General features: G+C 35.3%; 1 protein-coding gene across 3 annotated transcripts; it reads right to left on the bottom strand.

Moving 5' to 3' along the window:
* Nucleotides 1-380: 380 nt before the first annotated feature.
* On the bottom strand, nucleotides 381-7,609 carry LOC121759026 (probable LRR receptor-like serine/threonine-protein kinase At1g07650). 3 transcript variants are annotated; one of them, XM_042154515.1, is made up of 24 exons: nucleotides 7,356-7,609; nucleotides 7,102-7,273; nucleotides 6,438-6,509; nucleotides 6,253-6,321; nucleotides 6,071-6,142; nucleotides 5,844-5,915; nucleotides 5,669-5,740; nucleotides 5,348-5,419; nucleotides 5,191-5,262; nucleotides 5,042-5,113; nucleotides 4,891-4,962; nucleotides 4,617-4,688; nucleotides 4,458-4,523; nucleotides 4,208-4,273; nucleotides 4,081-4,119; nucleotides 3,913-3,971; nucleotides 3,241-3,629; nucleotides 2,969-3,164; nucleotides 2,604-2,747; nucleotides 2,043-2,161; nucleotides 1,736-1,946; nucleotides 1,406-1,646; nucleotides 1,127-1,250; nucleotides 381-805 (listed from the first exon to the last, which is right to left on the bottom strand). In XM_042154515.1, exons 1-24 carry the CDS (start codon nucleotides 7,462-7,464, stop codon nucleotides 428-430), a joined length of 3,030 nt encoding a protein of 1,009 aa, XP_042010449.1. In that variant the 5' UTR covers nucleotides 7,465-7,609; the 3' UTR covers nucleotides 381-427. The 3 variants fall into 3 exon arrangements, with proteins under 3 accessions (XP_042010449.1, XP_042010448.1, XP_042010450.1); XM_042154514.1 differs by having other exon boundaries at nucleotides 1,100-1,250; nucleotides 7,356-7,607; XM_042154516.1 differs by having other exon boundaries at nucleotides 1,100-1,250; nucleotides 7,448-7,606.
* Nucleotides 7,610-12,127: the final 4,518 nt, after the last annotated feature.

The following is a 12,127-nucleotide window of genomic DNA, read 5'->3' as shown; positions in this document are numbered from 1 at the left end:
AGGTAATTTTTTTTTATTTCAAAATATTATAGTCGGAATGCAAATTCTAAATATTGTGCAAACTCTAAACTATGATCTGGACCGTTAAAAAATGTCAACAGATTACAAAATAACAGCAATAGAAAATATCAACACAGTGTCAACTGTTGACACTGTATTAACATTGTGTTAATATTGTATTAGCATTGTATTGACATCAAAATCTTGATATTTTACACCATGTTGACATTGTATGGATGTTATAATATTGACAATATGTTAAAAAGTTTAGAGTTTGTACAATAAATGAATTTGCATTTTATCACTACCATTACCATATTATAGTCAAGATCAGTTTACTCGTTTGTGATTGTGGCTAAAAAGATCAATTTACTCATATGTTTAGTAAAATAAATTTTGAACATAATTTTATTCGAAAAAAAAATGGTCAAATATTCGAACTATTGTTGTTCTGCCCATTTGTTTGAAGAATATAATTCTCTTCACTGTCTAATTTTTCCAAGAATGAATCAGAACCCACACCACTACTTGCTGTCAAACTATGGCTCTCCCAGAAGTGTTTTCTTATGGCCCGGAACTTCGAATCGCCACTCGACGACCCGACATCCGAGATTGGACCCCGAACAGCACTCCTTCCTTCAAGCATACTCACCACCTCAGACATCGTTGGCCTCAGGCTCGGGGCTGCATTTGTGCACATAAGGGCCACGTTCAGCATCACCGTAGCCTCTTCGGACGAGTAGTCATGCCCCAACTCCGGATCAACGAGCTCCAACACGCTACCTCTCTCGTGCAAAACATTGGCCTGATAAAAGCACGAGGGTGTTAGTCTACACATGTTAAAAGGATAATTGTCAATTAAATCATAACTTTATGTCGACTTTTGGTCAGGACAATAAAGCGACGTTATTCTATTTCGGGTGTTAATTAAAACGACGTCATTTTGTCAGAAACGATGGTTAGCCACACCATATTTGATTTTGCAACGTCAGTTTCGATTTTAACCATCATAGGACAATTGCGAAAAATTGAAAAGTCGAGATTTCATATTCCAATTTCGGAATTGACCAAAAATCCACACAAAGCAAAGAGACAATACCAAGTCAAGAAGATAAACAGAGTCTTCCTTTGGCATGTAGTTTGTGTTGCTTTTGCCGCTGGCTATTTCTAAGGCAACGACGCCAAAGCTGTACACGTCTGCTTTGTTTGTCAGGTGACCGCGCATTGCGTATTCTGGAGCCATATACCCTCTGCATTCCGAATCAGAAACAAGACAACTTACAATCAAAACATAGTCATATAACTGCCTATTATAATATCTTAGTAGATTATAGTTTGACATGCTACATTTAACAGAAATATTCAGAAAGGTAAAATCTTGGAAATTTGAGAAAAATAAGCTTACATAGTTCCAGCAACTCTTGTACTAATATGTGTGTGATCATCCTCATGAAGCTTTGCAAGGCCAAAATCGGATATTTTTGCGTTCAGATCTTTGTCAAGTAGAACGTTGCTAGTCTTGATGTCTCTGTGGACTACTTTCAGCCTCGACTCCTCGTGAAGGTATGCTAATCCCTTAGCTATGCCGAGGCAGATCTTCATTCTCTGAGGCCAGTCTAACTTCAGTTTTTCCGTTGTTTGATTCCCTATAATGGAACAAAATCAGAAGCTGCCAATCGAATGGTTTAGTAGTATCGAACACTGAAATATTGGGCAGTTAGAGTATGATTCTCACCGAAAAGGGCGCGTGAGAGACTATTATTTTCCAGATATTCATACACCAGCATTAACTGATTTCCTTCAACACAACATCCATAGAGCTTTACAAGGTTAGGGTGTTGAAATGCAGTAATCAATCCGATTTCATTGACAAATTCGCGTGTTCCCTGTTTAGACTTAGACGAGAGCTGCTTCACCGCTATAATGGTTCCATCTGATAATAGACCCTGCACAATGGAACGATTGGCGACATGATGACATCTACATTACGAGAGGTTTTCATAGCTATCTGAGGAGAAGTAACGAGAGAAAACAATGCGCACCTTGTAAACAGGACCAAAACCACCCTCGCCAATCTTGTTAGCTGGATCGAGGTCCCCAGTCGCAGCCTTGATCTGTCTTAACGTGAATAGACCTGTTTGTAGATCAATGCCTCTAAGCTCTGATCATGAAAGATACGGTCGTTAGAAAATGAGATAAATCCCTTCATCCTATTTCTGTGCCTTAAGCCTATTGAAATGGGACAGAGAGCAATTGATAAGCGTAGTTTATGAAGTTATTTCTTTGCATAGCCACACGGTCGAAAGCTATTTGGTTTTGATACGTATGAAGCTAATTCCATTCGAAAAATTAACGTGTGCCAGAAGACAGAAGTTGTAATATAAATGAAATATAAGTAAAGAACAATTGGAATTTGAAAGCCTCTTCATTCAAAAACTAAATAGTAGTATATCTAAAGCTATTTTCATCGGATAAATTAGTTCAAGAACCTCCCACGCTATTTTCAGACTGAAAAAACGCATATCTCGATATCGTACTGATAGATATACGTAGCAGTCTAAAACATGCATAATGTGAGAAAATAGTAACTCTAGAGGAGGTACCTTTATAAGTAGAGATTTTTCTTCCAAGGAAGCATTTCTTATGCAAGATCACGACAACGAGAAGTAGAAGGGAAACTGCTACAGCTATCATCCCACCCATCATAACCGAGCTAACTTTCTTGTGGCGAACAGGAGGCCTGAAATCTGCAGAACCAAAATTTCATAAAAACTCAAGCAAGCTAACAAATGCAAAGGCTTCCCTAAAATTTGATAGCTGCTTTCGTTTGTAGTCATGTTTTTATCGTAAATTCATGATTTACTTGCCATGGAGCTATCACTGCCTGTTACGATATGCACTGAACTACAAAGTGACAAGCAGTGACGCAAAAAGCGTGATGATTATTTTTCTTAATAAGAGAGAATACCAGGATCTACTGATATAGCTGATATCAGAGGACCGTAATTTCCTCTGTCTGGGATGCCTTGGGTTCCTTTTCCGGCCCAGTACAGATGGATCTTCAGCGTATTGTTTTTAACTACTGCAGTGAAAGTCTTTATAATGGGTTTTCCAGTCCCACCGGCATCAGCTGCAATGTTGAAATCCTTCAACACCAAGTTTTCCTGCACTCACGATAATGGTTAGCAAATTAAATAATCTTAGGGTGAAACGTTTCAACTGGGACGGGACAGCATTTACCTGCAAATAGACATCAAAGAATCGCCTGCCAAGGCTGGTAAATGTACTGTCGTTTGTGAACACAATTTCAGCAAAGTGAAGTTTCACCGTGTAGTTTCCGTTCATGAGGCAAAGACCGTAGTAGGTGAGAGAGAGAGGAGACACACGAGCTGTGCTATAGAGCTCTGATACAGGGCCGGTTAAATTATGTAGAGCATAACTATTGGTGGCCATAATGTATGTATCGGATTCAAAAGCGTCGTCCATGAAATCCCCTGTGCTGCTAAGAGCCCAATTCTCCCTCGAATAAAACGTTGTTGCACCTCTGGCTTCTAAATCAGCTTCGAATTTTGTCTTATCGTTGGTAGTTGTTTCTTGGCCGCCGCAGTTAATGTGTAGTGAATAGTATTCTGTTGGTAAACAATAGAGAAGATAGTCATGATCTATTCCTCCCAATTTGAATGAATGGTACATGCATCCGATGAAATGGTAAATAAATGAAGTTCACAACTTGATCTTGATGTATCTCTTCTAAGTGAAACAGATAATAGCAATTATAACCCAAACTTAAGATTACAACTTTCAGAGAGAGAAGTGAGTTGATTATTGTCAAAAAGGAAATGTCTCCCTTAGGCTGGGACGGAGGGAGTACAAATTAATTCGAAATAATTCAGAAATTGTAAATTTACTCACGCTGTTGTATTGGATTCTGGCATGGAAAATTTTGCTTCAAGCATGATTGAACTCCACCACTAGACAAAATGGAAAATGGAGATCATGTATGGATATCGATATTTTTAAAGAATGTGACTTCTTTGAATATAGATTCGTCTAACTAAAAAACGTAGCTTGTAATCTTACAACTGAGTAGCTGCTGAGGAGTAGCTCTCGACAAGGTTTCTGAAGCAACACAAGCACGGGAAATATAGGTTGGATCGACTGTGGTTGAAAAAATGACAGGCAGAAGAACGACAGATTATATACTTACACACTCCCTCGTGGGCATTCAGTCGGCGAAGAGTTGTCCAATGTGAAATTGTTAAAAGAAAAGTCTCTGCAATATAATACTAACATAAGTGAAAATTTTCAAGACCTTAACTAGTGCAAATGCATATTATTGTAAATGTCATGAGGAGTTTCACATTTTCAAGAGCGATGTTCGAGTTTAAAAGATGCCATCAAAAGCCATCAATGTCAGATATACTAAAGCACATATGATGATGGAGAAAGATCCTCACACGTCTTTGTTTCGTGATAAAATCCACTTAGGAACTTGTCCGGTAAGTCTATTTCCAGTCAAATACCTATAAGCGCGCAACAATAGTTGTTGATTAAGCAGCAAAACTAAACGAATGTTAGAAAGTGCATTCAAAAACTAAAAAAGAGTACGGACTTACATAAAATCAACTTTTGCAAGATGCTCGAACGACGCTGGAATAACCCCGGTCAAATTATTAAAACTAAGGTCCCTGCAGTTCGAAGTTGAAGAGAGAAAGGTACTTAATAATTCCATTTTGATAAGATATCAGGTCATTCAGGGGAAATTTAGAATGTTGCAACATTATTTTCGATATACCAAAGGAGAAACTCATTCAGCCGATTGAACAGTGAGAATCCAGAAGATAGTAAATAAGGCTTTGGAAATGATGATTGAAAGTCTCAAACACTTACAAAGTCTTCAACGTTGCCATGTTTCCCAGAAACTCAGGGATCTCACCCCGTATTAAGCAGTTTCGCAGTATCCTGTGTATCAGAATCGATTTCAAACGATCCAGACTTGAATCAGTTGCGTAAAATCAAGAGCAATTATTATAAAACTCACAGCACTGTGATGGACTTCATATTTCTTATGAGAGGAAAAGGAGACTGTTCACCTCTCAAATCAGTGATCCTCCTGAAATGTCATAACAGGATAAACGATCGTTCCACAACCCAAAAACAAGAACTGGAAAGCTAATTCCAACTACTTACAAGTCGGTTAAGTTTGTAAGAGTAGAAATAGAAGAAGGGATTGGTCCCTGAAGGGAGCAACCTATCATGAATCTGCAGCAAGCCAAAGATTAACCATGTAATTCCAGAGTGATATGACCAACGATGCCCACTTCAAACAAAAGACAAGACAGCTTACATTTTTTCAATATGCTTCCAGTGACTGATAAAATCTGGTATCTTTCCTGTGAAGTTGTTGTCACTTAGCCACCTACATAATTGAAGAATTTCAACGTAAACCACAAATCCTTGCAAAGAAGAGGAAAAAAAGAAGAAGCTAGATATCTTGCATCCTCATTCCTAAGAGTAGTAGACAACACATGAAAACTACTTATTATTGTAATTCTGTATTTTAAAAAAAAAGATAAATTAACTGGAATTGACAACACCCCTTCGCCTGCGAGCCCCAAAAAGAGGAAGAAAACAAGAAGAAGTTGAATGAATTGTACGAGGTACTTACAAATCAACTAGCTTTGTCATCCTGGCTAATCCGAGGGGTAGGTTTCCTGTAAATGCATTTGATGATAGAGCACTGAAAAGGTTGTATACGCAGTCGAAACAAACCAATTAGGACATTCTTTGCAGAAGAAGGAAGTAAATATTGATTAGAATGTGGTATATTGAAAGAAAATTACAGTCTCTGCACATTGACTAAGCGTCCAATTTCCGAAGGAATGGGCCCATAAAATTGGTTCCCTTCAAGACTCCTGCACATATGTCTCAATCTCAATACATTTACGAGCAGCATAGCAGCAAGTTTTGTACAAAAATCTTGCAGAACTAAAAAAAACATGTTACATTACATCCAAGTTGTGGTTACAAAGAGAAGGACAAAGATAAAAATTTCAAAATATTATCGTACAGGTTTACGAGAGTGGTAATTCTGGTAATGACAACTGGAAATGGACCAGACAATCTGTTGGCCATTAAAAACCTGCATATATTTGGCACAAACCGAGTAATAATTAACAGTCAAGAACATGTGTGGATGAGTTACGCCTGAGGGATACAGGGCTAAAATAAGAGCACAAAGCTTAGATTTACAGTTCAGCCAAGCTCATATTTTCCCACTGAAGAGGTATAGAGCCGCTTAGGCAATTGCGACTAAGATCCCTGCACAACACAATGGAGCAACTTCACTGCTTGAAAAAAATTGAATTTTGTTATTCTTCAAACACTAACAAGTTCAAAAATGGAAGTATAGCTTCGATCTTAGAATAATGACATACAAACTTTTAAGGTAGCGAAGCCTGGTAAATTCCGGTGGAACTACTCCTGTTAGATTCTGTCCATCCAATGACCTGCGGTAATTTAATGTGTAAATGCTTTATGCAAACAGCGACAACTTAGTAGCATGAGTAATCAGCTTTTATATACTGAACACTGGAGTTGGTAATGATGTTAATACAAAACGTAAACATAAAATCCGTCTAGATCCTGAAAGTGGAAGAGGCATACATAAGCAGAAACAGCTTTCCTGAAATGTGTTCTAAACAGTCGACGTTTAAGGGAACAACTAAGTTAAGTAGGAAACATTCTACTAGTACTCTAATTCTCGCATACATCTTAGTAACTGGACAAGAACAAACTATTGAAGTGAAACACAGCTAGATAGATCAGCCAACAACACACTACGCTCTAATCTGTAACCCGAAACATTATCACAGAACATCCCTCGTTCTGAGATACACCCTAGCATCGCCCGGAGCCCAACCCCACTCCCACCCTGCCCGGTGAAAGTGACAGTCAAAAAACCGTTAGACCACACGCTCAGAAACTTAGTAATAACACAAATTCCCAAGTTTCGACAAGCGTTAATGCATAAAATTTTCACATTGCTCAAAGCTCCATATACTAAAAACACATGTAACTAACAAGGGTTTGAATTCATACATTCTAACAACACGGCAAGTAGTATTGTGATCGAAAGAGCAATCGCAAGTGACAAAATTCTCAACGCCTAATCCATCATTGGCAGTCCAATTCCCTTCTCCACCACAGGGATCCTTGCTGAAATCCCAATCTCTCTTCCCCAACTTTCTCCCTATCTCTTCCAGTGCTTCCACTGCCATTCAAGAACATCAAAAATCGAATCTTGAAACAGTTTCAACTTAAAAACGAATTGCAAAACATAAATCTATGATCACCTTCATCTTGGATGAGCTTCTGTCTTGGCAATGCAGCTGCTAAAGCGGGAATTGCAAGGAAAATCAAGCAAAATGAAGACATGAACACTAACCTCAATGTTCTTTCCATTATTAGTGAGCTTGCAGTGGACAGTGGAAATGAGGAACAATATGCCTCTTGGAGCTTTCCTCGAGCCGCTTACGCTCATCCGGTCAAGACAGTGACGTGCGATGGGATTTGAAGATATTTTAACGTAAAAGGAAGTGGATAAAGAGAATTGCTTTGCAGCCAACCAACGCCATACCCCATTGACGAAGACCTCTTCAGTCGCTGGGCCGTGACGACGTCGTTTTTAGACTTCTTTTATTAGCAGTTAATGTCAACCGCCTATTTATTCTCTTCTATGGTTAATGATGTTATTAAAGTGCATCAAATAATTATAAAATTATGTCAATTCATAGTATTACTTATTATGTCAATTCATAGTATTACTTACTCAATCATTTTCATACAATTATTTTTTAAAATTAAATTTTAATATAAGAAATATAAATAGTACTACTATCATCTTCGACATTGATCATGCTACAATTCCGTCTTAGGAGTGAAATTCTAATAATAAATGTTGAACAAATCGTCATAAAAATTGTAAATTTATAAAATTTATAAAATCAAGATAAAAGTGCTACAATTATTATAAATTACAGATAAATTTAATAGACTTCACAGAATTTCGATGAAATTATAATCTATGGGATAGATTCGATGACTCACTTTTGAAAAAATATGCTCCCTATTAGTTGTAATGAAGATATGTATATTCTATCACGAGTATCAATAAGAATTTATTATAAATTTGAAATGTGAAAATTAAGACATAGGAGTGTATTATTATTACTAACTAGTATAACACCCGTGCTATGCACGATCCATTTTATTTTCTTCCAATTATGAAATATTTTGTTTAAATTATAAATAATTGTGAATTTAACTTTATAAATTTTTAAATAAATATGATGAATTACTAATTATAGTTATGTGAATGAAAATTTATTTAATTATTGAGAATCAAGAAGCGGAAAAAATAAAAATGAAACATTCAAACAACATAATTAATCTCATTAATTAATCAATAACGAGAATGTAGAAGATTCAAAATATATTTATGTATGGTGCATATTAAACACTATTTACCATAATTATTTGTGATAATAAACCTGAAATTATATTAAAGTGTGCATATCAATTTTAGAAAGATTATCATTATACTAAAAATAAATAAATTATTAGTATTAAATAACATTCACGCAGACATACAAAAGTGAGTTTATCAATATAATAATTTTTCATTGACAGAAGATAGAAAATATAAATTATAGTTAAATTAATTATATATTTCACTATAATAGTATACTGAGATTATCAAATAGATAATTTTATAGTATTAAAATAAAATCTTTAAAATTAGATTATTGCCACTATAATATTCATTATACTTTTTAACTACCCTCGATCATCTTTCAAAACATTCATTTCATTGCAATATAGTGACCCTATACACTAAAAATTCAAACATTGAAATCTAAATCCTAAACCCTTAACTTTAAAATATACTCATCATGACCAACAAATGAGCCAAATATCAATAAAATTCTTCCTCCGTCCTAGTTCAATTTTACTTTGTTGATCACTTATTCTATTTTGGAGGTTTTAGATCTGTATTCGATATCTTACACTGGGTCAACCTACTTGATAATCCTTACTGATAGTAGAGGGCTATAGTTAATATCGTGATTGAGATCTCTATTAGTGAAAGGGCTTTCTAAATGTCAGGTTTTTTGAAAATTGGAATGAGAACAGTCTCATTTCTTGATTAATGCATTAAGTATGAAACTGCCGATTAAAAATTTAGTGTATGGAAAAAAATTATTTTTTAATCTCATCAAATATATTGTAATGTTACCTGAACTAAATATGTATATGAAAACTGACGGCATTTAAATGTACACATTCATTAATAGATTTAGTTCTAATTAAATTATATTTTTAATCTAAATAACTTTATTGTAAATATCTCCAAAACTCCCTATATATATATATATATATATATATATATATATATAGGGTTTTGATCTATGCAAAACTGAATTTAAATACAGAAACGCAGAACAATATCATAATTAGGGCACTTTTAGGTCATAATTAGGTAATTTGTAGGTCATGCTAACAAAGCATGACCTAAAACGATCTTAGTATGACATTAAATCCAAATATTATAATATGACCTAAAATTGCTTAATTATGACCTTCCGTGTTTTTGGTTAATTATTGACCATTAGATCATCTAATCCTAGGGCTGAGATTTGGTCTGCATTTCTGGATTTAAACACATACTTATTTTGATCATCTCCCTATATATATATATATATATATATATATATATGCATAGATAGCTTAAATTAGACTTAATTTTGACCACTTGATTGTCAAGTCATTCTTTTTTTGACTTTGTGTAATTAGTTAGGCGTTGACAAAAAAATGTAAACACACCATGAATATAATTTAAAACCACCGACACCTAATAAAAAATATTGTATCCTCAGATCTAGTCTATTCCAATCTCTAATATTCAAATATAAATGGTGTATTTTATCATATTATGCCTATTATTTCTTGAAAGGCCTTCATATTTATTTTGTCATACTTATATTTATGCATATTTCTTGAAAGGCCTTTATATTTCTTGTCTTGGAAGAAAGCTTAGCTAGCTTTATTCACAAAAATTATTACTACAAATATGCATTTATATTCACAAAGCCAACTTTCTTCGAGTTGGAAGTATTTCATTTGCATGTGGTCAGCTCAATTTGACATTTTCACATTATTAAAACATAAGTATTTCTTTTTACTGATAAATCGTAGCGTGGTTGGCAGTGCGGAGCCGTGGTGATTTTCAGGTCATGGATTCAAATTCCGTCATCTGTTGAGAGACTTTCGGCCTTAATCTGTAAACCCGTTCAAGTAGGATTAGTCGGATCCGCCAAAGGCGGGTTTGGTACACATGTATCAAACAAAAAAAAACACCCTCTGTCTCAACCTAAGTGAGATACTCTCTCCATCCCCCATTAACTTTCCACTTTCACTTTTACCATAAATGGTAAGTAGGCTCCACATTCCACTAACTTATTACACTCACATTTTATTATAAAGCCAATAAATAAAAGTGGAACTCATATTCCACTAACTTTTTAACCCACTTTTCTGTACATTTTTTAAAACTCGTACCGAAACCAAAGTGGATAATTAATGACGGACGGAGGGAGTATGTTTCCAATCTAAGTGAAACATTTCCTTTGGCAATAATTAACCTCTTCTCTTCATTACTTTAACATCTTATGTCTTATATTCTCTCACATACTTTATTAATTATATTTAAAATCACTAAACATTACTCTCTTTGTCCCTGAAAATTTGTCACTTTTTTTTAATTTATGTATCCTACGAAATTTATCCCATTTTACTTTTTACGTTTTTTATAATGTACCCGACCCCCAGTTCCACTAAATCACTCATATTTGATGGCCCACTAAATTAAACCCACCAATTCTGTGGGCCGAATTACAATTTTATGGCCCAATTACAATTTGTTCATGCAGAGTTGTGCCCTAATTCTTCTCCAATTCTCACATCGCTCATTCTCAAATTCTCGCTCCGCCTGCTCCGCCGCCGGTCTCTCGCTCCGCCACCGCTCCCCCTCCCCCTCGTCGCTTCTCCTCTTATAATCAAGTCAGTCTGCTATCCACGAAAGTTAGCTGATTAAATTTCTTATGCGATTTAGAATATTTGTTGAATAAATATGAATTTATTGCACCAGTCTTCATCATAATCCACTTATTCTGATATCATCGCCTGCAACTTGTTATATCTAATTGAACACACTCACTACTAATCAAGCAAAGTATGAAATAGATGCTAGTTTGATGAATAAGTAAAGTTTGATGCTAGTTAGATGTTATTTGCAGTTAGTAATTGTTGAATTGGGTTGATGAATCAATTACATTTTGTGTTATGTTGCTACATTTGTATCCAAGTTGTAAAATTAGTAAGCATTTACCCAAATAATAGCAACTGAGAAAGGCTTTGTAGTGTAAAGATGAGGATCTGGTATTGAATTCAAATAGAGAAACTACTGGGAGGGGATGATTATAGGCATGATTAGTGCAAGATGTTGAGTATTTTTGAGACTTTGTAGTTTGTAGGTGTATGATCTAACTCTAAGTAGAGATAAAGATTTAGTAGAATTTTAATCAAAATTTAATAGTTTTGTAAATGCTTGATTTTCCCCCTATCACAACATTAGGCTGCAGTGAATGAATTGCGGCAAAGGAAGAAGAAAGATGAGGCAGAACAGAACTGGTGGCAGATGACCAGTGTAAACCTTTCTCAGAGCATAAGGTTTTTTTTTCATTTATATGTTTTTTTTTTCAAGAATTATCAAGTTCTTTCAAAGCAATAGATAAACCTTCATATTTGAATTATTCTTTTATGAAGGATGATCTGCATCTACCGCAAGAAATATGCAAAGATATCCTAAGCAGACTTCCGATCAGAAGTGTTTTGAGGTTTAAATGCGTTTACAAATCATGGCCCAATCTGATAGAAGGGGGTGACTTTGCGATGTTGTATACTCCGAAACCATACCTCGCTTTCAATTATGGTCTGGGGTATGCAGTCTGTGATGAGACCTTCCAGCCACTTCTCCAATTCAACTTCCCTCGATGCGATAAAGGTT

The sequence above is a fragment of the Salvia splendens genome, chromosome 12 (genome assembly GCF_004379255.2).
Source record: "Salvia splendens isolate huo1 chromosome 12, SspV2, whole genome shotgun sequence".
In the NCBI taxonomy this organism is placed as follows: Eukaryota; Viridiplantae; Streptophyta; class Magnoliopsida; order Lamiales; family Lamiaceae; genus Salvia; species Salvia splendens.
The sequence above is the reverse complement of the archived record's forward strand: the minus strand, read 5'-3'. Positions and strand labels throughout refer to the sequence as shown.

Excerpts from the sequence above, each read along its gene's own strand:
- LOC121759026 (XM_042154514.1), bottom strand. The coding sequence starts at position 7,464 with ATGGAAAGAACATTGAGGTTAGTGTTCATGTCTTCATTTTGCTTGATT. Across the intron at positions 4,963-5,041 it reads ATGAAGTCCATCACAGTGCT|GATACTGCGAAACTGCTTAA; the intron begins GTGAGTTTTATA and ends TCTGATACACAG. Across the intron at positions 4,120-4,207 it reads GAATGCCCACGAGGGAGTGT|AAACCTTGTCGAGAGCTACT; the intron begins GTAAGTATATAA and ends GTGTTGCTTCAG.